Genomic DNA, 27,905 nt, shown 5'->3' with positions numbered 1-27,905 from the left:
CTGGGAAGAACATTCCCAGTAGAAGGAAAACCAGCTCCATCTCAGTGTGGGGAGCAGGCTGTGGGGCCTGCACCTGCCTTCTTGACAGTCCACCCCCCACCCCCACACACCACCCCAGTGGTTGGTGCTGGTTGGTCTTCAGTGTTCTCCCTGCCCTCATCCCTCAAGCCTTCCTCTCTAACCTTGATAGCCATAAGGAACTTGTTCCAGTTCTTCTTGTTAGCTGCCTTCCCTGGCCGCTTAAATTCAATTTTGTTCCTCAGAATGGGGTATCCTGGGGGTTGGAGGGAGAGAAAAAGATGATTGGAGTGTGAGGGGGATAGAGAGGGAATAACAAAGAGCAAGTGAGGGGTAGAAAGTAGGATGTTCTTGTCTTCTGCATCCTTTACTGAATCACAGTAAAACAGTTTCTTGATCCTGCTGTTTCCCCCTCCTTTCCACCCAGCACAGAATATGGTGCTGTAGGGTTCTGTACCTGTAATGAGGCAGGGCAGGGCCCGAACCCCAGTGCTGGCCGCCACCAGGGAAGCCTCGTAGGCCCCACGCTCATCCCGAGGTAGAACCTGCTCCAGCCGCTGGTCCATTGAGACTGTGAGAACCCAGTCTCGAACCTCTTCTCGCTGAGTCTCCTGGGAAGGACAGAGCAGCTGCACACAGTGCAGGGCAAGTGGAGGGTGGTAAGGAAGGGGTTTGCTAAGCTGTCATCCCATGTACCAACTTTCACCCATGAATGAAACTCCTTGCACTGGTGGCCAATCGCAGCCTTAGCGTTTTCTTCTGCTTCTACTCTCACTGAAGGAATAGTGAGGGCTGGGGCCCCTCCAAAGACATTGCTGTCTGATGCCATGAGAGTGTTGGGAGGACCATCCTTAAGAGTGTCCTCCCTTCCAGGGCAGTCATGCTCGTGAGGCCTCCTGTTTCTGCGCCCTTACCGGGACGTGCTGCTTGGCTGGGAGTGGCACCTCAAAGGGAATGTCTGTGTCCTGAAAGTCAGAGTGGTCAAGGGCATCCAGGGTCCCTTCTTCAATTGCCTGTGGCAGAGCGGGCAGCCATGAGATGGGCACAGCTTGTGACAGGCCAAACCTTGCAACTTCTGGGCACAACTGCCCTACTCACATCAGTCAGATCCAAAAAGCGGTTGAGGAAGATGAAGGCCATGTTCTCCCAGCCAACTGCCTGCAACAGAGAAATGTTGTCAGTAGGAGTGAGCAGCTGACTTTGGCTGTTGTTTTTCCAGGATGCAGGGGCTAGAATCCAGGAAGATGGAGGAAAATGGTATCCTCCATGACATCAGCCCCACACTCAGCTCTGCTCTAACTTGAACAGCTGGGACAGTCTATCTTCCAACTTTTACTTCCTTCTCGCCTCGGCCCCACCCTTGGTTGGCCCCATTGCTCACCTTGGCAGCAATGCCTGCTTCATAGAAGGCCTTATCTGCAGGTAGTAGTTGGGTGTGACGCAAAAGTGAAACAGAAAGCCTGGCAGCTACAGTTTCCTGTGAATTAAAGTTAAAGCATTATGATTCTGGCACTATAGTGACTGAGCTACCAGACCAATGATCTTGTAACTAAAGCAGCCATAGAATCAGAAGATCAACGATCAATATTAAATTGCTCTGGGTCATGGTCTGAGTTTTTTTCATCTGCACAAGAGAACTGGGCCTAGGTTATTTCCTCCCAACTCTAGAATTCCATCATCCAACTACAGTAACTCAATATAGTATCATAAATAAGCTAAAAGTATGTATCTATTATAAGAGGTCAATGCAGAAATCATGGAATTGGAATGTTTGAGCATAAGGAGGCTGGAGCTGTGTGGGCACAGAGCCCTAAGAAGGTCAAAGGGATACAGAAAGGAAACCATCTCAGCAAGGGCTAAAGATTTCTTTGAATGGAAGAGAGACTAGAAGTGGGCCAAGCTTGACACTGTCCTGAACTTGCATTCATTCAGCTTCACACATGTGAAGCTGAGTACCCCCCCTGCTCCATCTCACCAGCTCTTTGACACTCTGGGCTGCAGAGCGGGTGGCGTAGTAATGAGCAATCAACAGCATGGTCTCGAACTCCTCGTGGGCTGGAGAGTTGGCCTCACTGGACTTCACCAGGTTTTCACACTAGAGTGGGAAGAGCACACAGCCTGGGTCGGGGGTCAGAGGAGTGTCAGGGCCAGAGTGGTCAACAACAGCCAGCCGTCTGGACAGAGGAAGGGAGAGCCTGAGGGTGGGTCAGGGGAGTGCCAGAGTGGTCAATGGACAGCTGCCCAGAGGAAGGCAGAGCTCGAGGGTGAAGGAGACTGGGTGTGAAGGGAGAGACGAGGGCAGGGCCAGGTGGCCCAAGCAGCCCTCCCACTCTGCTGCCTGCCTGGCTTCCTCACCAGGTTAAACAGGACGTCCCGGAGGTCAGCCCAGCTGTGATAGGCCTCAGCACTGTTGGTCCCAGGAGAGCTCACCATGTCAGTGAAGATCCTTTTGTAGATGTTGAAGTTCTGGAGGTGGAAGGGGAAGGGGAGCTGAGCGAGAGGAATACAACTGCAAGAGAAAGTCAGGGGAAGTGGGGCTAAAGAGGAAAACTGGGCTGGAAACGGTGTGTGGAGGAGCTACAGGATGCTGCTGGAGAAAGTGCTGTTTTTCAGGGAAGAGAAAGAAGGAGGGTAAGAAAACACCCATTTCTTCCTAACTGGTGCTCTGTGGGTGTGGGCAGATGTGTGACTGTGAATGCACAGTCATTGTGTTAACGGCATAACACCCAGAAAGCTGTGATGCTCAGACAGGAGAGGGGTGTTCACACTCTGGAGGAAGTTAGTCAGGCCCTCGAGGTGTGTACAGGGCTCAGCTCTGAAAGACTGTTCCCTGTGTTAGCCTTCAGAGGGTAAATCCTCCAGAGAGGCTGTACAGTTCAGAAGAGCCTAGGCGGAGTCTCTGGGCACGATGCTCTCTAACAAAGGAATTCTTTGAGAAGACAGATCCTGAGTTGGGTTAGCAGTTGTCGAGGAGAAGGTAAAAATTTCTTTGAGGAAACATTCACCCTGAGGAGCAGGCTGGTACCTGTGGGTTAGCAGGGGCTCCATGCTGCACGTACAGGGCCAGTGCCTGGGCATAGCCACCCTCCCGGATCAGGTGAGTTGCATACAATGCCACGTATTTGTGCAGAATCTTGTAGTTCTGTTTGAGGGGTGCAGGAAAAGCAGGGGGAGGCTGAGGTCAGACCAGGGTGTGTGGGTGGGGTCTTAACTTGAGTCCCTGAGGGTGGGGTCCTGACTTGAGGCCATGGATTTGTTTAGGAGGCGAAGGGCATGCGCATGCCATGCTCTGACCTGATGTCAGAGTGTGAAGACTGAGCTCTCTGATGCTGATTAGGGATCTTTGGGATTTGGGCTTTGGAGGAAGAGAGAGAGACACTCTCCGGGACAGGTGGGGAGTCAGAGGAAATACCCAGAGGGGCTGGCATGGGAGGAAGGGAGCAGTACCTGCTTAGTGGCTGTTTCAATGCACTTGTCCCACTGGCCCTGCTCCACGTAGAGGTCCAAAGCAGCCACCACGTCCACACCCACTAGCTATGGGCCATTTAAAAAGACAGAGTTACACGAGGGAAGAAGAGGGAAAGTCTCTGAGCCTCCCTGTGCTCACCTCCTGCTGCCTCTGCCAGTCTCACCGAGTCCACTTTGCCCTGGCTCTTGAGGAAGTGTTTATAACACTGGTCCACATAGTCTTCATACCTGTGAAGGCATGGAGAAAGCTCGCACATCGAAGCCCCAGAAGCACACCCTTCCCAAAAGAACTTCCTCCTAGTCTTTACAAAAGGAAGTAAAAGAATTTCTAGTGAGAAGGGGTCATGAGCTTACCGGGGATCTAGCTCCTTAGCTACACGCTTGGCCTTGTTCCATTCCTCACCCTCAATGAAAGCATCGATCGCTTCCTTGACGAGGTCCAGGTTCAGATAGAGCTCTGCAGCCTACACAGGGGAAAATCTGAGACTGGAGAGGTCTCTCTCCTCTCCTTCCCCCATCTCCCTTCTGGGAACTCTGGGGAAACAGAAATGCATGCCGAGCCTGCCAGGAGACCCCCGCCCTCCCACCCCGACTTCACATAGCTTCTACCCATCTCTGTGGAATCTATTTCTGTTCAGTCCCAGCACCCTACTTACTGCGCTGGGCTTTCCAATTCCAATCAGCTGGGGTCCCACAGCCCGCACTACTTCCAGACTGCGTGGGGGAGGTAGAAACTTGATGGAGAGTTCAGCTGCCTGAGTGGTTGAGCAGAAGATGGAAGTGGGCAGAGAGACACATACTCCCCAGGGGTCCTCGACCCGCTCTATTTTTGCCTCCAGATGCGAACTTTCTTGCCTTCTCCCTCACCTTCCGCCCTCTGTGGCAAATCCTGCCTCATGGTCCATCAGAGCTTTTCCATGACCATCAGAGGACCTATCTGTTCCTCTCAGCTCTTCCTCTTTTAGACACTCACTGCTGCCTGAGAGCACTGCATTTGGTTCTGTCACCTTTCACAAACTGGTTTCTCAAGGTCTTTGTCACAAACAGAACCCTAGTAGCATGGTGTAGGGAAAAAACCCCTAAACCAGGAGCCCAGGACATTCTGCAACTATTTGTGTTGGGCATTTCTGAGTTTCAGTTTCTTCACCCATCAGAGTGATGGTTGGTCTAGATTTGTACTGCCCAGAACAGCAGCCACGAGTCACCTGTGGCTAGTCCTGAGATGTGCTGTAACCTTACATATTTCAAAGACTTAGTATGAAAAAAGGAATGTAGACTACCTTGATTGATTTTTATATTGATTTTGCATTGAAATATTGATAATAGTTTTGGTATAATAGGTTAAGCAGAATATAATTATTTTCACCTTTTTCTTTATACTTATTTGAGTGTGGCTACTAGAAAATTTTAAAATTACATATATGACTTAGATCTTTGTGACCTGCATTGTATTTCTACTGGATGGTGTTGGTTTAGATGACTTTGGAGACCCCTTTCAACCATAAAACTCAGTAATTCTACAAATCCAACTGTTCCATGAGCTCACTCTGTTTATGCTGTGATGCTGATATCCTCACCAGATTTTAACTTCCACAGAGTCCACTTCAGCTATAGTCTATATGAATTCTCCTGGTCTTTCCCCACCTGTTCTTGCCTTTCTTCTTTACCAGCCAAACCCTTCAAGGCTTAAGTGCTCCCATCCAGAAAGCCCACCCCCTGACTAACCTAAAGAAGGTATAGTAGTGCACAGACCTGGGTAAACAATTCCCTAGAGTAAGGTACAGCAGATGCTTCAGTTCAGTCGCTCAGTCATGTCCGACTCTTTGTGACCCCATGGACTGCAGCCCGCCAGGCTTCCCTGTCCTTCACCAACTCCCGGAGCTTGCTCAAACTCATGTACATTGAGTCAGTGATGCCATACAACCATCTCATCCTCTGTCATCCCCTTCTCCTCCCGCCTTCAATCTTTCCCAGCATCAGGGTCTTTTCAAATGAGTCAGTTCTTCACATCTGGTGGCCAAAGTATTGGAGTTTCAGCTTCAGCATCAGTCCTTCCAATGAATATTCATGACTGATTTCCTTTAGGATTGACTGCTTGGATCTCCTTGCAGTCCAAGGGACTCTCAAGAGTCTTCTCCAACACCACAGTTCAAAAGCATCAAAGTTCAAAAGCTTTCTTTATAGTCCAACTCTCACATCCATACATGACTACTAGGAAAACCATAGCTTTCACCAGATGGACCTTTGTTGGCAAAGTAATGTCTCTGCTTTTTAATATCCTGTCTAGGTTGGTCACAGCTTTTCTTCTAAGGAGCAAGCATCTTTTATTTTCATGGCTGCAGTGATTTTGGAGCCCCCCAAACTAAAGTCTGTCACTGTTTCCATTGTTTCCCCATATATTTGCTATGAAGTGATGGGACCGGAAGCCATGATCTTAGTTTTCTGAATGTTGAGTGTTAGCCACGTTTTTCACTCTCTTCTTTCACTTTCATCAAGAGGATGTTTAGTTCTTCTTCACTTTCTGCCATAAGGGTGGTGTCATCTATATATCTGAGGTTATTGATATTTCTCCCAGCAATCTTGATTCCAGCTTGCAGATGCTTAATACCTGATAAAACTTGCTAAACTCTCAAAACCAACCTTAGTCCTTTCTACTTTCTTCCCCTCCAACTTCAAGGGGCTATTCAATGACAAGGCCTCACAAACCTTTGGGAAATTCTGCAGGGGCATCTGCACAAAAACATTTTATTCAGGGACTTATCAGTCTCAACCCTTCATTACTTCTAATACCCTACTTCCCTGCGTCTGAGGCACATCATTAATATATACATGTATCCCCATCACAAAGACCCTAAGAATCCATCTTAGAATTGATGAAACACATGGATGACCCTTGAAGACATTATGCTCAGTGAAATAATTCAAAGACAAATATTGTATGACCTCACTTATATGTAGAATCTAATAAAAATCATTTTAAAATCCCATAAAAAAAAAAAAAAGAATTGATGAAACATACTAGCTTGGCTTAATCTGCCAGAGGCTTTTTTTCAGGAGCTACTGAGTGGAGGAGGGGCCTCTGCTTTTCTCGCGGCCTCCATCTGGCCCAGTTTCAGGGTCTGGATTTGCCCTTCCAACTCTGGCCCTAGGCCTGCTCTTCCCTCACAAGCCCTCCCTGACCCCTCCAGGCCACGGAGATCTCGTCCTTCTCTGAACTCTACTTGAACTTCACTAGTTAACTTCTGTCTTCACTAACTTGCAGTATTAACCAACTGAGCCACGTGTTAGTCTACCTTCCCAATTTCTGTCTCTCCAGTTCTGTCTTATATCCCTTTTTATAGCCTTCATAGATTCTGGTCTAGCATCCATCAGGAACTCAGCAGACACCTGCTACCTAACTGAAAACAAAGAATGTCTGAGGAGGAATGCTGGGTGTGAATGGAGGCGGGGAGCAGAGCCCAGCGGGTGTGGCACCTCACCTTCAGCCAGCACTTCTCCACCAGGCTGCTGCTTCCTGCGTCCCGCACTTTGAGGTAGCAGTCAACTGCACGGCTGTACTCTCCAGCCTGTTCCCACTGTCGAGCCTGTTCCACCAGACCCTCCATGCCCCTGTGTGGACGAGAGCCCTTGAGACCAGGACAGGGGAAGGGGCAGTGTGGCTGAGCCTGTGTGCACCTTCTGACCCACCCCCAGTCCTGCCAACATTTCCTGGTCCCCTGGCTTCATACCTGGCCCCCTTCTTTCCTGGAGCCCTGGCTTCATACCTGGCTCCCTTCTTGGTAGCTTCCCGCTCGTACTCTTCCTGCAGTGCCTCCAGCTGGCTGGGCACGTAGTCCTTGCATATCCGCAGAGCATCACTCCATAGTCCAGCCTCCTGCTCAGATTTCCAGGTATCAGGATGGTATGACAGCTTCCCACTGCACACAGGCCCACCACTATAGCCCACTGGTCCCTGGGTCCCTGGACCTCTTTTCCTCCTTCTATCTGCTCCTCCCCCTTCCCCAGGGTTAACCTTCTCAAAACCAGGGTTCAGTGCAGTGCACTATGGGCTCTCCTACCTCTCACCCTTCCTCATGGGATTCCTCCCCTGAATCTGCTGCCCCACCTTATAGTAATTGAGGGCCAGGCCTGGTCTCTGGGCCCGAAGCAGCAGCCCTTCTGCTTTCTGGAAGTCCTTCTCCTCCAAGGCCCCCCGAGCCTGCCCCACGAGCACCTCGGCAACACTGTCAGGGTCATGGGCCTCGGCCACACGCTGAGCTGCCTCCCAGTCCTGGTTATGGACAAACCTGTTCCCAGATGAGGACAGAGAGAAGGCTGAGTACAGGACTGAAGCCTCAATGATGAGAGGCAAACCACCGTGTCACTGAGAGGGGGTAAGAGTTATTGGTACTAGGTTTAGATGAAGGTGAAAATGACAATGAGAGGTCCTGGGGCTGAGTCTGGGAGGACAGCATTAGGTGATTTGTGGGGTAACTCACATGAGGACTGCTTCCTTGGGTTTACCGGCCTTGATAAATTCAGCTTCAGCCTCTTCAAATTTTCCCTAGAGGGAGAGGGAAACAGCCATACACGATGCGGAGGAGACTGGCACCCCAGGCAGCCGTGAGACAGGAGGTCTGAATGCCTGGCAGCAGTGGACCAGGGCATGGGAAGGAGGGCTCTGTGGTCAGAGTCAAAAGCATTGGGGAAGAACCACATCTATACCTCATCCTCCAGGTACATAGCGTATCGGAGATGGATCTCAGGGGTTTTGTGCTTTAGGGCCAGCCGAGAGAGTTCAAAAGCAAATTCGAAGGAGCTGAAATGGGAGGTGCAAACAAGGTTTGTCTACGCTATATTTCCTTTTATGAGAGAAGACAAACAGAGGGCAAGGATTGAGGGGAAGAAAAGGGACAGATTTTAAAAAATCAACGAAATGATAAGAGAAGCACAGAGAGCACTATACCAACAGGCAAGAAGGAGCCCTGGGGCTTCTACCACCTCCCACAGAGCTGCACCTGCACTAGCAGGAAAACAATCTTCTGGAAACCAGTAAAACCACCCATAGCAATTTGACTCATTGCAGGATTCCTACTAGTGTTCTTAACATTTGCTTAAGAAAACCTCGCTTTTGGGCAGAAGTCTTGAATAGATGTTTTCCAAAAGAGGATATACAGATGGCTAACATGAAAAGATGTTTAACAGCAATAATCATCAGAGAAATTCAAGTCAAAACCACAATGAGAAGACAACTCACATCTGTCAGAATGGCTAGCATCAAAAAAGATCTACAAATAACAAATACTGGTGAGGATGTGGAGAGAAGGGAACCCTTATGAAATGTTGGTGGGAATGTAATTTGGTGTAGCCGCTATGGAAAACAGTATGGAGGTTCCTCAAAAAACTGAAAAACAGAACTACCATAAGATCCAACAATTATACTCCTGGGTATATAGCTGAAGAAAACAAAAACACTAAAGATACAGGAACCTCAATGTTCATAGTAGCATTATTTACAATAGCCAAGATATGGAAGCAACCAAGTGTCCATCAACAGATAAATTAATAAAGAAGATGTCACACACACACATGAATATTACTCAGTCATAAAAAATGAAAATTTGCCATTTCCGACAACATGGATGGACCAGGAAGGTATTAGCTTAGTAAAATAAGTCAGATAAAGACAAATACTATAGGTTATTACTTATATATAAAATCTAAAAAATGAAACAAACAAATGAATATAACAAAACAGAAACAGACTCACAGATATAGAGAACAAACCAGTAGTTATCAGTGGGGAGAGGAAAAGGGGGAAGGGTAAGACAGGGATAGGAGATTAAGAGGTACAAACTACTCGGTATAAATGAACTACAAGGATACATTACACAGCACAGGGAATACAGCCAATGTTTTATAATAACCTTAAATGGAGTATAATCTATAAAAAATATTGAATCACCATGTGGGACACCTGAAACAAATATTGTAAATCAACTACACTTCAAAAAATTAATAATTTAACTTAATTTAAAAAAAAGAAAAGCTCATTTTGCATTTAATGGAATTACATTTCCATTGTGTGTGTGCTTAGTTGCTCAGTCATGTCCAGCTCTTTCTGACCCTTTAGACTGTAGCCCACCAGGCTCCTCTATTCATGGGATTCTCCAGGCAAGAATACTAGAGTAGGTTGCCATTTCCTTCTCCAGGGGAATCTTCCCAACTCAAGGATCAAAACCAAGTCTCCTGTATTGCAGGTAGATTCTTTACCATCTGAGCCACTGGAGAGACCCACACTTTACTCACATCACACATTACTCAGCAGTAAATTACTGGCTTAGAGCATTTTAGCTTTAAAAATTATTCTCTTTCCTCCTTTCTCCTTAGAACAGCCAAAAATTAAACACCCTTCTGAGCCCCCAGGGGAACCGGAGCAGAATTACTAATTCATTCTTGCCTCTCTATCAAGCTCTTCCAAGGATCTCTCCTTACCACATTTCTTCACTCTTGCTTCAGCCTCTAGAAATGATTTTCAGTTATACATCAATTTTCTTTCTCTATATAGAGGCTGTCTGGGATGGGGCCCCCAGAGAGAAGGCTTGGGGCCTCACCAGTTGTCAGCAGCATGGTCAATAGCAGCTTCCAGGAGCCCCAGCTTGTTGAGCAGTCTAACGGCAGCCTCTCCTCCTAGGCTCTTGGCCCACAGATAGGCCACATGTTTGTGGGCATTAGCTCCTCCATGAGTCTTGGCCACCTGAAAAGCAAAGCCCCGTGGCAACCCTCCAACACAGGGGTACATGGCTGCTCCCTTGTCATTTCTGACTTGACCTCAGCTTGGAAAAGGATCAGGTACCTCTCCAGAGCAGTAGGAAGAGGGCTAAATTTCAGCCCTATTAACCTGATTAGGGTCCAAGGATGGATTTCAGGTCGTTCACAAACCATTAAAATTGTATGTGAAATTGTGTGTGTAGGTGTGGACTTTTTTCAAAGACACCCACGACCAGTTTAAAATTAGACAGTTACTTGAGCGTGGGAAAGCAGGATGGAAGGACCCTGTGCATCCTTACCCAGTAAGGGGAAGACCTTACCCGGTAAGCCTCTTCCCAAAGCCCATTGGACCGGTACATGTTCACTGTCGCCTTCCACTCCTGGGCCTCAAGGTAGTGATACTCAGCCTCCTGGAGTCGGCCCTCAGCCTCCAGCTCCTGGGGAGGGAGAGGCAAGTCAGGATGGGGAGAGGGGCAGATGGAGCCTCTTTGGGGGAGAGATGGGCGGAAGCAGGAGAAGAGCTCACCTTGCCCAGATGCAGGTGTGTGTCGCTGAGGAGATCTGGGTGGTGCTTCCCTACTAAGCGGATCATATCATCATACAACTTGTGCTTTTTGAACATGCTGATGGCAAGATCAGGCTCTTCCACGGTCACATATAGCCTGGGAACAGGAGAAACACCTGTGGCCTCCTAGACCCAGATTCCTGCTGTGAGAGTCATTCCTAAGGGATTCTGTCCCTGTCTTCTGGGCAGAGGGCACATATCTGCAGACCCCAGCCCTCAAGCCCCATATCCCGCTACACCTCCCCTGGGGCCACGGCTCACCTTTCAGCCTCTCGGTACTTGCCCTGCTTCTCCATCTCCTGAGCCTGAGTGATGTATAGCACCGAGACGTCTTCTGGTCTCATGCACTTCATGGCCAGCTGTGCAGACACACAGGGTCAGGGCAGCCTCAGGCACTAATTCCCAAGGGAAGCAGAGGGCAACACAGAGTGGACAGGGAAGTGGGGTTTCTTCAAGGAAGCTTGTTTTCACAGGAACTCTGAACTTTCCCAATAAGCACAGGAGTTTGGTTACTGCCACTCTCCTACTCGGCTCAGGGATCCCAAGTCCATAAAAAGCAGAATAAGAACTACATTCTGCTAAGGCAGGAGGGTCAGAGATACCCTGTGCTGGGTGGGGGCACCTGATCCCACTAATTTATTCCTACTGCACCCACTGGGCTCTGGGAGCATGAATGAGAACAGTTACCAGTGTGACTAGAGCTTCAGCAGAGGTATTTCAGATTCCCAGCTCCCAAGGCCATCTGCTCTCTTCAGAATTGCAGGTTTGGGAACTAGAGCCTCTCATGATCCTTGCCTTTCCTTTTGGCTAAGCATCAGTTACCCAGACCGTACTCTGGTACTCTTCCTTGGCTTGCAGAGAGCCCAGTGAAGTTGGGAGATTGGCGACTAGGGGAAGGGACAACACAACCATGAAGGTGGCATTCTCCTCTCACGAATGTCACCCGTTGCCCACCTTGTGGGCTTGCTCCCAACGGCCAGCCTGGGTGTACATGTCTATGGCGTCTTTCGTCCGGTCTCCCTTAGCGTAGAGCTCTTCCGCAATCTGCAGGTGAGACAGGGAGAGGCAAAAGGTCAGAGGGACAGAGTGAAAGCAGCCTGGAGGAGGAAAGAACAAACCTCAGCTGGGAGGGAGCAGAGCCTGGGACTCCATTAGTGTCCAGTCACAGAGAAGACAAGGTGACTGTAGGTGTCTCAGGTTTTCTTCTGTTTCAATAAAAGACCAGCCCCAAACAGTATGAGGACAATACAGCGGGAGTTTAAGATTACTTTGCCAACAAAGGTCTGTCTAGTCAAAACTATGGTTTTTCCAAGAGTCATGTATGGATGTGAGAGTGGGACTATAAAGAAAGCTTTTGAACTTTCTTTGATGCTTTTAAACTGTGATGTTGGAGAATACTCTTGAGAGTCCCTTGGACTGCAAGGAGATCCAAGCAGTCAATCCTAAAGGAAATCAGTTGTGAATATTCATTGGAAGGACTGATGCTGAAACTCCAATACTTTGGCCACCTGATGCAAAGAACTGACTCATTGGAAAAGACCCTGATGCTAGGAAAGATTGAAGGCAGGAGGAGAAGGAGATGAGATGGTTGGATGGCATCACCGACTTAATGGACATGAGTCTGAGTAAACTCCAGGAGTTGGTGATGGACAGGGAGGCCTGGCGTGCTGCAGTCCATGAGGTGGCAAAGAGTTGGACACGACTGAGCGGCTGAACTGAACTGAAGATGGCCTCATGTTTTTGCAGTCCATGACGATTCTATACTGTAAATATGTTGGCGATACTCTTTTTTTTTTTTAATTTTAAAAAATTTTATTGAAGTATAGTTAATTTACAATGTTAACTTCTGCTTCAGTTTTATACACACACACACACACACACACACACACACACATTCTTTTCCATTATGGTTTATTACAGGATATTGAATATAGTTCCCTGTGCTATACAATAGGACCTTGTTTATCCATCCTATATATAATAGTTTGCATCTAATGTTGAAGTTATTCTTGAAGCGTCTCTCATGCTAGAGACCTGCTTTATATGTCTGGGAGAGGGTTCTGTGTCATGTCAGAATGAAATGGTGGTGTGTTTCATTTAGGGTGGTGACACTGTTGGGCCCCAGTAAGAAGGATCTAGTGAGGTGGCCCCCACTCCCTCTTCTGGGTTCTCTCCTTGTCCTCCTGTACTATACTGCTTCATGCTGCAGAAAAGGGCTGTCCCTCACCTCATACTCCTGCAGAGATGCGTAGTGTTGGGCCACGCGAGGATAGTATTTGGACGCAGTGTTCTGGTCCTGCAGATCTAATATATAAATTGCCTTCTTCCACTGGCGGGCACCCAGGGCAGCCTCAATTGCCTTAATGGAGCACCTGGTGTAGTTGGTGTATGAGGAAAGAGGAAAATGGATGGAGGTAGAGATACCTCAAGCATACCCCAACCCACATTCGGAGATTTCCCTTGTTTTAGTGAGGCCTTACTGCCCTTCCCTGTCCCATCACCTCTCACCTCATATCCAAATGCCCTCTGCACCCCTGGACCACCACACCTGGCTTCAATGTAGTGATTAATGGCCGCATCGAGCTGCTTCTGCTGCACCAAGTGGTCCCCCCATGCCTCCTCTAATCTCACCACTTCCACTGGGAATGCCAACCGAGCCAGCTCCACCGCTGCCGGAGACAGAGAGGGCACTCAGTGCAGGCTTCGGACACCGTGAGGCAGAGAAGTGAGACGTGGAGTACAAGGGAGAAATGGAGGGATGGGGGATCCCTGAAGCCAGGTGTCGGGGGACTGTTAGGGCAGGAGTCCGCAACACTGTGGACTGGCCAGTACCTTTCATGAATGCGCTGCCTTTACAGTAGCACTCCAGGGCCCGCTGTGGATTTCGAATCTTCTCAAAGAGATCACCTGCCTGTTAACACATCCCATGTTACTTCAAAGATACCCCTACTACACAAAAATCAACTGTCAGCCCCGCAAGGTAGGGGATTCAGCCAGTGGTCAGGGAGGGCTGTGCACTTCAAGACACCGCTGGGTAGGAGAGGGCACTGAGCCCTGGGGGCTAAGGGACGGGAACTGGAAGCCAGGGTACCCGTTCATACAGCTCGCCCTTGATCAGGGCAGCGGTGATGTGCTCCACCAGCTCCGTGTTGGCCAGCAGTTCCTCTCGGTTCAGCACCAGCCGAGCAGCCTTGGCAGGGAGCCCAGCTTTGAGGTAGAGGCTGATGGCTGCTAGCCCATCCCCTTGGCTCTCCTGAAGTTCGCCTGCCCGCTCCTCTTGCTGTGTGTCCATCAGCCACTGGTAGTAACCCCGGCGCAGCTTCTCTAGGGCTGGGTGCCCCTGACATTCAGCAGAAGAGAACCAGGAGTCATGCCCCTCCTTCCTGCCCCGCTGCTTCCCATCATGTCCAATCCCACTGTAACGGCCAAAATCCTCCCAGTCACCAGCGGCCCAACTCCCCGCACTAGGAGGTGCAACCCCAACACTGTTCCAGCTCCTGCAGCCTCCTTGACAACGAGGGGTTTCTGATACTGGCAGGCCCTAGTTCTGAACAACTGGGGGGAAGACAGCACAGGTACCTTGGCCTCAGCCACAGCGATACATTCATCCCAGCGGTGTAGCTCCTGGTACATGTCCATGGCCTCTTCGACGGCATTCTAGGGGAGGCCGGGCAGAGGGAGGAGGGATACCAGGAAGACACGAGGATCAGAAATTAGCAAGCACTCCTCAGCCTGGCTGAGATGCCAGCCTGTGTGGGTTGAAAGCCTCATCCTTAGTATGAAACTAAAAGAAGCTTAAGCTTCAGGGTACCTTATTTGCACAGGCTCCTTCCAAATCAACTTTTCTTAAAGAGGGCTTCTCAAACTGAATAAGCTTTGGGCCTCACAAAATTGGGATCTATCTCCATGCACAAGAATTGTGGAGAACAAAAGGAGATGGTAGACTTTCTATGAAGTAAAGAAGTGATTGTCAGAACAAACCCAGAGGAGGAAATTATGGAGCAGTGAAATTCACTGTATAAACCTTTTTAAAGTTTCTCTCCAGGCCTGATAGCCCAGCTGACCAGCACTCATTCTTCCGCTGAGTTTGCCTCACTTTTTTCCTCTCTGATCCCCTCTTCCATCCAGCTCCTCTGCTCCTATTACCTGTTCTAAGAAGATCATTTCCGCCAGCTTGTAGTTCTTCTCCAGCATGGCTAGTCGTGCTCGGACCTGATAAAAGTCTGTTCCTTCTCCACCCTGTGGAAAAAAAGAAAGTTCTGGTTATTGCTGGTGCCCACGAACAATTCTGTCTGTGTAAGTGGAGACAGGAAGGTCAGAGAGATGTGGAGGCTAAAGGCTTAGGAAGCTGAAAAACTTGGGGCTTAGAGACTTGAGGTTTGGCAAACAACTCCAAAATGGCCTGACTTGAAGGTGGCGATAGGGAGGGCAGGGTAGAGGAAATTAGCCATGGCTGGAAAGCTAAGAGTTGTGGGTCTGAGTGCCAAGAGAAATCGTAGCTCAAAAAACTGAACGAATCAGGAGAATACTTGCATATTCCCGAGACACTTGATCTGCAATCTCATTGGTTTCATGGAGGAACCGAGCTTTTGCAACATGTCCCAAAGCAGAAAAGCACCTAAAGTATGGAAGCAATAACAATAATAATATTATTATAGAATCATCATTAATTCATTGGTTTAGCAGATAAATGATGAGCATCCATTATATGCCAGGCACGTGTTCTTGCCACGGAGGACACAAAAACAAAGATGAGGGCCTGGCTCTCAGGGAACTTACTTTCTAGTGGAAACAGATAATTAGCAAACAAATAAACAAAGATTAATTGAAATAATGGAAAATGAAACTAAGGTGACTATTTAAGTTGGTTGTTAGAGAAGGCCTGTTCCAGGAGCTGTCATCTGAGCTGAGACCTGAATCCAAGAAAGAGCCAATCATGGCAAGATGGAGGAAAATTACTTCAGGCAAAGGGAGAAGCTAGTATAAAGGGCCCAAGGCAGGAGTGATCTTGGTGTGCTCAAAGGGACAAAGGATGCCTGTGTGGCTGGAGACTAACGGGCAAGTACCTGATATGAAAAGGAAGTGGGTCAAATCTTGTGGGGCCTTAGGAGTTTGTGTTTTATGCAAAGCACAAAAGCAAGAAAATGATTTAATCTAATTTATGTTTTTAAAAAATTGCCACAGCTGCTATGGTTCTAAGGATTGTAGGGGTCTAAGTAGCAGTTTCTAATTAATTAAGAGACTAATTAAGAGGTTTTTGCACCACTGTATGCAGGAGATGGTGGTGGTCTGCTCTAGGGTGGAGAAAGTAGGGTTGAACAAATAAGAGATTTGGGGTATGTTATAAAGACCCTGGCTCACTGTTCCTACGACTTGTAGTGAGTCTAGCTGTGGGGGGAGGGGATAAAAGGGACCAAGGATGAATCTTTGCCAAAGCCACAGCAGCTGATGTTTAATGAGCACTCCGGTCTGCGCTGTTTGCACAGATCCTTTCATTAAGTCTCCCCTATCACTGCCACTCTGCCACTCTTCTTTACCATCCTGCAGGGTGAATACTGTTATTATCCTCATTTCATAGAGAAAATGGAGAAGCCAAGGCTTGAGAGGTTAAGTTAATCTCTCTAAAGTTACACAGTTGGTAAATGGAATCAAGATTTGAAATAGGAGAGTCTGGAGTCCTATGTTTTTCCTGTTAATTACATTCCTATACCATTATTGGAATATACACATCAACACATAGATTGTAGGGTAGGAGGCGTTAAACACTTGGAAGCGGCACCTAGTTACAAGGTGGGGGAGTGAAAACAATAAAAGACATACTCTTATAGGAAGTCAGATAAAAATAAATATCATATAATATCACTTACATGTAGAATCTAGAAAATGGTAGAGATGAACTTATTTGCAAAGCAGAAATAGAGTCTCAGTTGCAGAGAACAAACTTATGGTTTCCAAAGGAAGAAGAGGGGATGGGATGAATTGGGAGATTGGGATTGACACATATACACTACTAATGTATCTAATCAAACAGATAACTAACGAGAGCCCACAGGGAACTCAGTGTTCTGTGGTGACCTAAATGGGAAGGAAATCTAAAGAAAAGGGGATATATGTGTATGTGTATGAATACCTGATTCACTTTGTTGTTCAGCAAGAAACTAACATAACACTGTAAGGCAACTATAGTCCAATAAAAATTAAAAAAAAAAAAATAAAAGCCATACTCTCATACTCTAGGATGGGAGGATGTTTGGAATAACTGCACTGTGGAAGGGTTCTATGACATCTGTTGGCATGGGAAGGCAAGAGGTGCCCCAACCCTGGGGAGGAGCGGCCCACGGGGAAGACACTGTGCGGCCATCTCTCCCTCTGAGCTGCCTGGCACCTGGGTTCCACAGCCCCGCTCACCTCTCAGCAATGTGTAGCTGCTTTGCTTCCAGTGACAGCTTGCTCAAGGTTTTCCACATTGCTTCTGTTTCTGGGGTCATTTCCAGAGTTTCCAAGAAGGCTGTGGCTCTGCAGAGGGAAGGAAGCAAAGCACAAGGAATGAGTCCAAGGTCAGGAAGACACTAAGGAATATTGGTGATGGGGCAGCAAGAGGATGGGGGAGGCAATTATTTGCCCTTTTTGTCTAATCTCCTCCCAGGACCACCAGGTCCTTTTCAGACATGGCTAGTTTCACTACCCACCTCAGGCAGGTCCTCAGACCCAGACTTTCCCACCACCATGCTGGCTATCAGCCTTGTGTCTCACCGGGTGTAGTTGCCGTCATCAATGGCTGTTCCAAACTCAATAAGGCCCTCATCCAGGGTGTAGGCAACTGTAGTCACACCTTCGGTCACCATCACCTCTGTCTTTCCCCCACCTCGCTCCAGACCTACAACATCACCCTGTAAAAATTCAATCCCCCCACCCCACCAGAATTCCAGGTGAGTGTTGACACAGGCTCAAATGCAGAAAAGACCCACCCTCATCCAACCCTACTGCTCACACTCTGAGGGAATGACTATATTCTCTGTTTTTCTGACACTTCTCTCAGGCAGATAAAAATTCCCCATCTATGGTAATATCCTTGGGTTAAAGTACAGCATAGCTATGATAGCACTAGTGGCTAGGGATAAGTTGACAAAGTGTGGTATCCACTTCTGCCAGCGGTACCATGAATTGGTATTTGTAAAGGTTCTCCAGCTAAAATTCAACTTGAACCTGGAACATCCTTTTTAATGTATTGGTGAGTTCAACTGAAGAAATCACTAGGAAAGGTTCCTGCTCCCTCTCCCACCCTTCCCCTCCACAAAAAGAAAGAAAGAAAAGTCAGTAAGTTAAAACCAAAAAACAAAAGAGCAGGAAAAAATGGAAGGTGAGCAAATGGAAAAACTATAGTTGCCCTAAGGCAAACATAGTATTAGGAGAGCAAACTTTGGGTCCTTCAGCAGAATGGGGAGGCCAAATCTGAGGATTTCTCATTAAACGTGGATCCTCTATTCAGTAAAGGAAACCAAAGGAGTATATAGATCATTAACATGCCTGATTCCTGCATAAGCAAATACAGATCATCCCTGGAGGAAAGCACGTCCAACTAAGGCCCTCATGATTCCAAAAGATGATATTCAACGTAACATGAGCTCACAATTAAAAACTACCAAAATACCACTTAATAAACCACTAGTAGGGAGTAAACAATAACTACAGACAATAGTTTCAGACCTCAATGGATCTAGGATATAAAAAATAACAGGAAAAAAGACAGTTATGGAATATAAAATAATTATGTGTGAAACATTAGAGACCCAAAAGATGAAATATTAAGCCAGGAACAAGAGACTATCAAAAAATAGTCAGGCAGGCTGGAGAAAGAACCAAGTAAAGCCTTTAATTTTTGAAGTGGAAAACCAATACAACAGATGGTTTAAATAGTAGATTAGACAATGATGAAAGTGAATTGATGAACTGAAAGATGTATTTTAAGAAATTATCTGGAATGGCAGGGGAATCTGGGGGAGAATGGATACTTATATATATATGTATGGCTTTGCTATACACCTGAAATAATCACAACATTGTTCATCTAATATAAATCCAATATAAAGTAAAAAGTTTTTTTAAAAAAGAAATTATCCAGAATTTACCATGGAGCTAAAAAAAATTTAGCATGAAAGAGAGGTTAGAAAGGCACAGAAGACAGGACAAGAAATCTAACATATGCCTAATTAGAGTTTTGATGGAGAGACTAGAGAATATGAGAGAAGAAGCAATGTTTAAAGAGATTATGGTTGAGAAATTTCTAAGACTGATGGAAATATATGTACTTTCAAATACAGGAAGCACAATATACACCAAGCAAGATAAATAAAAATAAGTTTATATCCAGACATATTGTAGTGAAATTTCAACACATCCAAAAAAAAAAAAAGAAAGAAAGAATAAAAAAGAAAGATTTAAAAGCAACCAGAGAAAAGACAGATCACCTATACAGAAAGGGCTATTAGTAAACCTGCCAAAACAAAAGAAGTCAATCAATGGGACAACATTTGCAAAAGGCTAAGAAAAATTAACTGTCAATCTAGAATTGGGTAGTGAGTCCAAGTATCTTTCAATAGCAAAGCTCTAAGTAAAAATAGTTTCAGATAATCAAAACCTGAGCATTTTATCATCAAAAGACTTTAAAGAATCTTCTAAATGTTACTCTTCAAGAAGAGGAGGAAAAATAACTCCCGAGGGAAGATCAGCAAGGCTAAAGGAAAAGGTGAATGGGGAAACTGGCACTATGATGGTAAATCTAAACAAATTCTGTCTGCATAAAACAATAATGTCTAGCTTTGGGGATGACAGAGAGGAACATAATACTAGACAGCAGGGTCTTCCCTGGTGGTCCAGTGGCTAAGACTCCACACTCCCAATGCAGACTGCCTGGGTCTGATCCCTGGTCAGGGAACTAGATCCCACATGCCCTAACTAATAGTTCATATGCTGCAACTAAAAGATCCCGCAACTAAGACCTGGCACAGCCAAATAAGTAAATAAAATAAATATTAAAAATAACAACAACACTAAACAATGGCAAAGGGGAGGGAATCAAAGTTAAAGCCTTTTATGGTCCTCTGTTTGCAGTGCAGTGGAGGGTGGATGGATGCTGCTTAACTTCAGACTTTGTTAATTTAAATACATAGTGAACTTCCCTGGTGGCTCAGACGGTAAAGCGTCTGCCTGCAGTGCGGGAGACCTGGGTTCAATCCCTGGGTTGGGAAGATCCCCTGGAGAAGGAAATGGCAACCCACTGCAGTACTCTTGCCTGGAAAATTCCATGGACTGAGAGGCTCCTCAGAGCCCGGTAGGCTACAGTCCATGGGGTCTCAAAGAGTCGGGACTGAGCGACTTCACTTCACTTTAGGAACACTATAGAAACAGGATATATAATCTTCAGACAAAAAAAAGGTATTTAGAAAAGGACAAGCTCCCACCCCCCTCCTCCAATCCAACCTTAATCAGTCTAAAATGAAGCAAAAAAGGAGGGGGAAAAGAAGAGATTAAGAAAAGAATAAAAAGAAAGCATCAAGTGCTCTACATACACCCACGGCAGTTATCCTGGCCTAGCACAGGGGCCCCTTTTCTGTTTCCATAGGCTCCTCCCAGATTTGGGATATTACTGTGTGAGTGATGTTGTCATGGAGTAGAACAGAGAATGTGATCAGCAGTCTGAAAAAAAACAGAACTCTGAATGGCTTGTAACAGAGAATCAGCACATAAGGAGGTGTGATATGGAACTCCTCCCCAACTGGGGATCTTCCAGTCTAAGGGAACTCCACAATTCGACTTGGTGAATTCCCACTATAATAGGGACTAGTACTCTGAGGGTCTAATATAATGTCAGGAATCTGAACAAGGATGGCTCTGGGGCCCAGAGCACTGTGGGAAGCAGTGTAAGTGTCTCCTGCCAGCTCCATCAGAGAGGTTATGGGTGGCAGGCAGAGAAACCAAGCAGCCTTCCAAGTTTCCTTGGGTTCCGATTAATCAGCTCGACACTATGTGTGAGGTGCCCTGATGTTGACATACCCTGATAGAGGACGTGGTGACCCTCTCGGGTGCCTCAATGTTGTACCACACACACAAGTTGTTTCGGTTCTGAGCCACCAGCACATCACTTCCTGGGACCCACTGCACGTAGGAGCAGAAGTTGAGGATCATCGTCTTACAGCAGTTTTCGATATCGTATAGATGCAACTGGAGGAGGAAGAAGTAGATACACAATTAAGAAAAGATGTGGGTGTCTTCCCATCTGGACCATTTCCTAATGGGGAAATGTGGTGAGCTAGCCCACTAGCCAGGTACATGGTGAATTTCAAAGCTTACTGAACTTCAACCATAAACCCTTCAAGTTCATGCTCGGTTGGTATATTCTGACACTGGCCAAATAAGAGATGACCAAAAGAGCAAAGGGCTACACCCTAGGAATTTAAGTTAAGTGAAGGTCAGACTTTCATTCCTAGAATCACTCTGGGCCAGAGTTATTGGTCTAGATTACAAAAATAAGGTCATGAGACAAATTAAATGGCCTGGAAATATGTGATGTGGCTTTTACATCACAGTGAAAATGAAATGCAAAATCACCAGGTAGTCCCTGAGGTCGAACTCATTGGTGATACGACACTGAGATCAGAATCAATAAAGGGCTGAGGGAGACTGTCCTCAAGTCAGGGTCAGTGCGGTCAGGTAAGTGTGGTCGAAAAGCACTGGAGAAGTATGTGTGGTAAAGGTCAGCTGGGCGTTAAGGAAGAGGAATGCAGGGGTGAGGATGGTTCATGAAGTCACAGATTTGTGAAGAGTAAGAGACACACCAACTCCCAAATTCCCCTTGTGACTTTGGTGCCTGCATGATACAATCTCTCAGGGTAAAATGGGATGCGTGGTGATATTAGATGTAAAAAATGTTGATCCTTCTGTGCTGTTCATTATCCTTATGGCACAGCCCCAAGAAATCATGTCCCATTCTGCCTCCCACCGTCCCTGGTGGCAGCTAGTACCACATCCTTTATGGACCAGTCAGTGGTTAAGGCCTTAGTAACCCTTCTCACACGAAGTTTCCGGTCCCTGAAGAGAAGCTTGTGCCCAGTCTCATTAAGTTCCAGCCAATCCACACGGCTCTCATGGCTGATGGTGCCAATGTTGTAGCCGCCAATCAGGTCCACTAGAGAGTAAAGGAAATAGTGCGAAAAAGAGAGATTCCACATAATCACGTACAAAGCATGAGGTGGCTTATGAAAGTTTGGTTTTAAGAATGTTGCATTAGTCTAGAGCACGTCACTCAGGAGTACAAATGGTCAGTATAATATAGTTTTGCTAAGTTGCTTCAGATGCCGTGTTTATTCTAAATTTACAGAGATTTCATTTAACTCCGCAGTTAAGTTAGAAGATCCAGACCCATCAAGAAATCGGATTCCTCTCTGGGACTCTGGGACTTGTCTCATAGCAGGTCAAAACTACGGCTTCTGTTACTCACAATAAGCCCGTTACAGCAAGCCTACCAATGAGAGAAAGCTGATGAATGAAATGACCTCAGTGATCACAGGTGCTCCAAGCCATAAAATCTCGAGGGTCTATCAGTGTTGAAGGTGCACAGACACAATAGGAGGAACCTCTGACTAAAGTTAGGCGGGTCAGTGTAGGGGATAAATATTAGCTGGGTCTGAATTTTGTAGATAACATTAAGAAACAATCATGCTTAGAACAGACCACTCAGGGTTGGCTAGGATGCTTTCAGGGAGTCTCCTGAACAAAGCCCATTCATAGCTCTTATATATTATCTTATACATTGTGATCCACACAGTCAAAGGCTTTGGCTTAATTAATAAAGCAGAAATAGATGTTTTTCTGGAACTCTCTTGCTTTTTTGATGATCCAGCGGATGTTGGCAATTTCATCTCTGGTTCCTCTGCTTTTTCTAAAACCAGCTTGAACATCTGGAAGTTCACAGTTAAGCCTGGCTTGGAGAATTTTAAGCATCACTTTACTAGTGTGTGAGATGAGTATATTGTGCAATAGTTTGAGCATTCTTTGGCACTGCCTTTCTTTGAGACTGGAATGAAAACTGACCTTTTCTAGTCCTGTGGCCACTGCTGAGTTTCCCAAATTTGCTGGCATATTGAGTGCAGCACTTTCACAGCATCATTTCTGCTTTATTGACTATGCCAAAGCCTTTGACTGTGTGGATCACAATAAACTGTGGAAAATTCTGAAAGAGATGGGAATACCAGACCGCCTGACCTGCCTCTTGAGAAACCTGTATGCAGGTCAGGAAGCAACAGTTAGAACTGGACATGAAACAATAAACTGGTTCCAAACAGAAAAAGGAGCACGTCAAGGCTGTATATTGTCACCCTGCGTATTTAACTTATATGCAGAGTACATCATGAGAAACGCTGGGCTGGAGGAAGCACAAGCTGGAATCTAGATTGCCGGGAGAAATATCAATAACCTCAGATATGCAGATGACACCACCCTTATGGCACGGAGTGAAGAGGAACTAAAGAGCCTCTTGATGAAAGTGAAAGAGGAGAGTGAAAAACTTGGCTTAAAACTCAACATTCAGAAAACGAAGATCATGGCATCTGGTCCCATCACTTCATGGCAAATAGATGGGGAAACAGTGGCTGACTTTATTTTTCTGGGCTCCAAAATCACTGCAGATGGTGACTGCAGCCATGAAATTAAAAGATGCTTACTCCTTGGAAGGAAAGTTATGACCAACCTAGACAACATATTAAAAAGCAGAGACATTACTTTGTCAACAAACGTCCATCTAGTCAGGGCTATGGTTTTTCCAGTAGTCATGTATGGATGTGAGAATTGGACTATAAAGAAAGTTGAGCACTGAAGAATTGACGGTTTTGAACTGTGGTGTTAAAGAAGACTCTTGAGCGTCCCCTGGACTGCAAGGAGATCCAACCAGTCCATCCTACAGGAGATCAGTCCTGGGTGTTCACTGGAAGGACTGATGTTGAAGCTGAAACTCCAATACTTTGGTCACCTGATGTGAAGAGCTGACTCATTTGAAAAGACCCTGATGCTGGGAAAGATTGAGGGCATGAGGAGAAGGGGATGACAGAGGAGAAGATGGTTGGATGGCATCACCGAATTGATGGACATGGGTTTGGGTGGACTCCGGGAGTTGGTGATGGACAGGGAGGCCTGGTGTGCTACATACAGTTCATGGGGTCACAAAGAGTTGGACACGACTGAGAGACTGAAATGAACTGAACTGAATTGATACATTGTCAGTTCCGGAGAAGGCAATGGCAACCCACTCCAGTGTTCTTGCCTGGAGAATCCCAGGGACTGGGGAGTCTGGTGGGCTGCCGTCTATGGGGTCGCACAGAGTCGGACACGACTGAAGCGACTTAGCAGCAGCAGCATACATTGTCAATTATCTTATACATTATCAATGAGTAATGTGCCTGTTTTTGTTATATATGCTTAAGCTAAAGACCAAATGCCAGCTGATAGCCACAACTGGGAAGACCAACTTAGAAATGAATTTTTCTTTAATTCAAAAGCAAAATAGTAAATCCATGTTTTAACGCCTCAATTATAAGTACAATTAGAAAATGCTAAAGCTGTGGGGACCCTATTTCTATGAGCACCCTTAAATTACACACTAAATTATGTGTGTAGCTATTTTTCTGGGAAAGGATTTATGCTTTCAATTAGATACTCAAAGGGGTTGGTGACCCAAAAAAGTTAAGAGATAAACTCTGTCAATGTACACTGAAGATGAGACCTACAGAGTAAGGTGACTTGTCCAAAGTCATATGGCTCACTACTGCTATTAGAACTTAGGCCAGTGGACTGTGTTATTATTTGCATTATACTTATCTTTCTGTGCTCAGAAACCTCATATGAAATATAAAATTCTTGAAATGTAAAAATATCTTAAGGACAGACCCATATGTATATGGAAACTTGATTTATGAGAGATGACATAATGTATTATTGGGTGAAGAATGGATTTTCAATAAATGGTTACACATATGGAAAAATAAAATTAGCTTCCTACTTATATTATGCACAAAAATAAATTGCAGGTAAAAGGCAAAAATTTTAAGTGTCAAAATACAGGAGGGAGTAGAAGGGGATTTCCTAAATAAGACCTCAAAACCCACAAACTATTTATTAAAAAGTGATAAACACTGTAAATCAACTATACTTCAATTTTTAAAAAGTGATGAATTACGTTAAACTTAAAAATGTCTAAACACTAAAAGATGCTGAAAAGGAGAGAAAAGACAAGCCACAGGGTGAGACAAAATAACTGCAGTGCAAATAACCATCAAAGTCTATACCTGCACACACACAGAACTCCTTCAAGTAACCAAGAAAGTGAGTGAAAGTCACTCAGTCATGTCAGACTCTTTGCGACCCCATGGACTGTATAGTCCAGGCCAGAATACTGGAGTGGGTAGCCTTTCCCTTCTCCAGGGGATCTTCCCAACCCAGTGATCGAACCCAGGTGTCCAGCATTTCAGGTGGATTCTTTACCAGCTGAGCCACAAGGGAAGCCCAAACAAGGAAAAGACAATCTAATTTTAAAAAGAGGCAATGGATATAAACTGGCAATTCACAGAAGAAATCCAAAATGCCAATAAACAAATGAACAAAAAATTAATAGAATTAAATATATTTTCATATATTGAATACATCAGATTGAGCCAATTATGAAGTCAGGCAATTTCAAGCATTAGAGAGGATGTGGAACTGTAACTGCTGTGGGACTGTAAATTGGTACAACCTCTTCAGAGAGCAATTTGGAAATATTTAGTGAAACTGAGGATGTACCTCTTTTATGATTCAGCAATTCCACACTGGGTGTAAACCTTAGAGAACTGAAATACTGCAACAGGGAAAAACCAACAACTTAAATGTCCACCAATAAAAGAAGAGAGAAAAGATTCAAGGAAAATATAATGGAATGTTAAGGATTTGACAGAATTTGGTATGGGTATAGAGCTCTTCCCTGTCACTAAGTCATGTCTGACCCTTCTGCTACCCCATGGACTGTAGCCTCTCAGGCTCCTCTGTCCATGGGATTTTCCAAGCAAGAATACTGGAGTGGGTTGCCATTTCCTTCTCCAGGGAATCTTCCCAGCACAGGGATTGAACCCCTGTCTCCTATGTCTCCTGCATTGCAGGCAGATTCTTTACCCACTCAGCCATCAGGGACACCCATGGGTATACAAGTAATAATAATAAGAAAAGCACTTAGACTACTGCTTGGTATATAATAAGTATGTAACAAATGTTAGCTATTCATAATAATATTATTATGGGTATACAAGTAATAATATTATTATTATGAATAGCTAACATTTATTAAGCACTTATACTAGGCACTAGTCTAAGTGCTTTTCATACAAAGTAGGTGCTATTTTTATCCCCACGTTGTAGATGAGGAAATTCAGAAACAGAAAGGATAAGTAATTTACCTGAAGATCACACAGGTAGTAAGTAGAGAAGTGGGACAGTTTGACTCCAGAGCTCTGCTGTTAACAACTACACTACCTGGATATGTTACTCTCTAATAAGCTTTTCAGAGAATATCACGCTGTTTTTTATATTTTTCCCTATGCTTCAAACATTTCATGATACAAAATTAACTATTAGTATATAAAGTGAAAGTGAAGTCGCTCAGTCATGTCCGACTCTTTGCGACCCATAGACTGTAGCCCACCAAGCTCCTCCGTCCATGGGATTCTCCAGGCAAGAATACTGGAGTGGGTTGCCATTTCCTTCTCCAGGGGATCTTCCCGACCCAGGGATCGAACCCAGGTCTCCCACATTGCAGGCAGACACTTTAACCTCTGCACCACCAGGGAAGCCCATATAAAGTACGATTTATAAATGTGAACACTTGTGACATGTACATAAAATGTGTCATCACTACTTATTAATGACAAACTATACAGAGAAGGAAATGGCAACCCACTCCAGTGTTCTTGCCTGGAGAATCCCAGGGACAGGGGAGCCTGGTGGGCTGCTTTCTATGGGGTCGCACAGAGTCAGGCACAACTGAAGCGACTTAGCAGCATACAGAAAGTAAGTCCCCTTCCTAAGGGGACTTACCAGTTCTAAGAATCTGTGACCCTATGAAGTCTAAACAGGAAAATTCTTAAATTTTCTAATGGTTCTTCCCTACAATTCCCAATTTTCCAGCCCTAAGATAAATGCCTAGAGAACATGAATAATTATATGGGCAGGCCTATACACATCAAGGTATCTATATCTAGACCTCTAGACACAGACACACACGTGAATTTAAACATTTCACATATCCACTGTAAGAATGCAGACACATTTACCTGCTGTCTCTCAGAGTCCTGGATTCTCCACTGCACACAATCCTGTGATATGGAAGTGCTTTATAAACATTAATTTTGTTATTACAATTATGAGGGAGTCTTACTCACCTACAGCAATAGTCTTGATATCAACAAGATAAGCCAATTTTTTATTATCCTCCATTCCTCGCTGACACCTCTCATTAATACGGACACTGAAATATGAAAGGTCAGGTAAGGCAAAATGGGCTTAGGTAGCTAGGATGTTTAACAAGAGCTCTGAAACAAGACATGGGATGAAGGTTTTAGACTAACTTGAGGATACAGGAGTTAGAAGTCAAAAAGGAATTCTTTTGGGTTTCAAAAATTTATAGAACTAGCTGGGGTTACCTGATGAGATGGGGGTTCATGAATTCAGTCCGTACAGAACCCAGGGTATCATTACTCCCATATTCCACCAGGGTGAGCTCTCCAGCATTGAAGATCATGCACACCTGGGGATGAGTGGGATTGTTAGATGGTGGAAAGGTTGCATGAAGAAAGGGACAAACCATCGAGGGAGGTACATTGTGAGTTTACAGCAAAGTCTACTTTTCTCTTTATTCTGTTCCTGTATTTCACCTTCCCATTTTATCTGCTGTTTCCTCAACCCCTTGCCACTTGCCATCCTATGACACAGAAGCTAGAAGGAGGTTTATGGTGAATCAAGCTCTACTCACATTTTCATTTTCAAAGAAATACTTCTCATTGCCACCAGATCCCTGCCAAGCTACCTG

At 45.5% G+C, this 27,905-nt stretch overlaps 1 protein-coding gene across 2 annotated transcripts in view; it reads right to left on the bottom strand.

Annotated features, from left to right (window-relative positions):
- Nucleotides 1–27,905, bottom strand: part of IFT172 (intraflagellar transport 172) — a 37,032-nt gene that overhangs the window by 174 nt on the left and 8,953 nt on the right. Inside the window, exons 12-47 of one of the 2 annotated variants that reach the window (XM_040224358.1) lie at nt 27,849–27,902; nt 27,520–27,623; nt 27,259–27,344; nt 21,874–21,986; nt 20,855–21,022; nt 17,555–17,691; nt 17,210–17,317; nt 15,335–15,419; nt 14,948–15,040; nt 14,381–14,458; nt 13,893–14,141; nt 13,634–13,712; nt 13,350–13,470; nt 13,029–13,173; nt 11,756–11,845; nt 11,063–11,160; nt 10,763–10,898; nt 10,557–10,673; nt 10,080–10,222; nt 8,191–8,284; nt 7,965–8,029; nt 7,592–7,772; nt 7,215–7,360; nt 6,966–7,095; nt 4,143–4,241; nt 3,841–3,950; nt 3,651–3,714; nt 3,466–3,552; nt 3,044–3,160; nt 2,374–2,484; nt 1,994–2,113; nt 1,400–1,495; nt 1,117–1,176; nt 933–1,031; nt 476–629; nt 183–274 (exon numbers count right to left, since the gene is read on the bottom strand). In XM_040224358.1, the coding sequence (XP_040080292.1) occupies nt 183–274; nt 476–629; nt 933–1,031; nt 1,117–1,176; nt 1,400–1,495; nt 1,994–2,113; nt 2,374–2,484; nt 3,044–3,160; nt 3,466–3,552; nt 3,651–3,714; nt 3,841–3,950; nt 4,143–4,241; nt 6,966–7,095; nt 7,215–7,360; nt 7,592–7,772; nt 7,965–8,029; nt 8,191–8,284; nt 10,080–10,222; nt 10,557–10,673; nt 10,763–10,898; nt 11,063–11,160; nt 11,756–11,845; nt 13,029–13,173; nt 13,350–13,470; nt 13,634–13,712; nt 13,893–14,141; nt 14,381–14,458; nt 14,948–15,040; nt 15,335–15,419; nt 17,210–17,317; nt 17,555–17,691; nt 20,855–21,022; nt 21,874–21,986; nt 27,259–27,344; nt 27,520–27,623; nt 27,849–27,902 (4,029 nt within the window). The remainder of the gene's footprint in view (nt 1–182; nt 275–475; nt 630–932; nt 1,032–1,116; nt 1,177–1,399; nt 1,496–1,993; nt 2,114–2,373; nt 2,485–3,043; nt 3,161–3,465; nt 3,553–3,650; nt 3,715–3,840; nt 3,951–4,142; nt 4,242–6,965; nt 7,096–7,214; nt 7,361–7,591; nt 7,773–7,964; nt 8,030–8,190; nt 8,285–10,079; nt 10,223–10,556; nt 10,674–10,762; nt 10,899–11,062; nt 11,161–11,755; nt 11,846–13,028; nt 13,174–13,349; nt 13,471–13,633; nt 13,713–13,892; nt 14,142–14,380; nt 14,459–14,947; nt 15,041–15,334; nt 15,420–17,209; nt 17,318–17,554; nt 17,692–20,854; nt 21,023–21,873; nt 21,987–27,258; nt 27,345–27,519; nt 27,624–27,848; nt 27,903–27,905) is intronic. The other variant, XM_040224359.1, reaches the window with a different exon arrangement.

This window comes from Oryx dammah, unplaced genomic scaffold (assembly GCF_014754425.2).
Source record: "Oryx dammah isolate SB20612 unplaced genomic scaffold, SCBI_Odam_1.1 HiC_scaffold_25, whole genome shotgun sequence".
NCBI classification, from domain to species: domain Eukaryota; kingdom Metazoa; phylum Chordata; class Mammalia; order Artiodactyla; family Bovidae; genus Oryx; species Oryx dammah.
The sequence above is the reverse complement of the archived record's forward strand: the minus strand, read 5'-3'. Positions and strand labels throughout refer to the sequence as shown.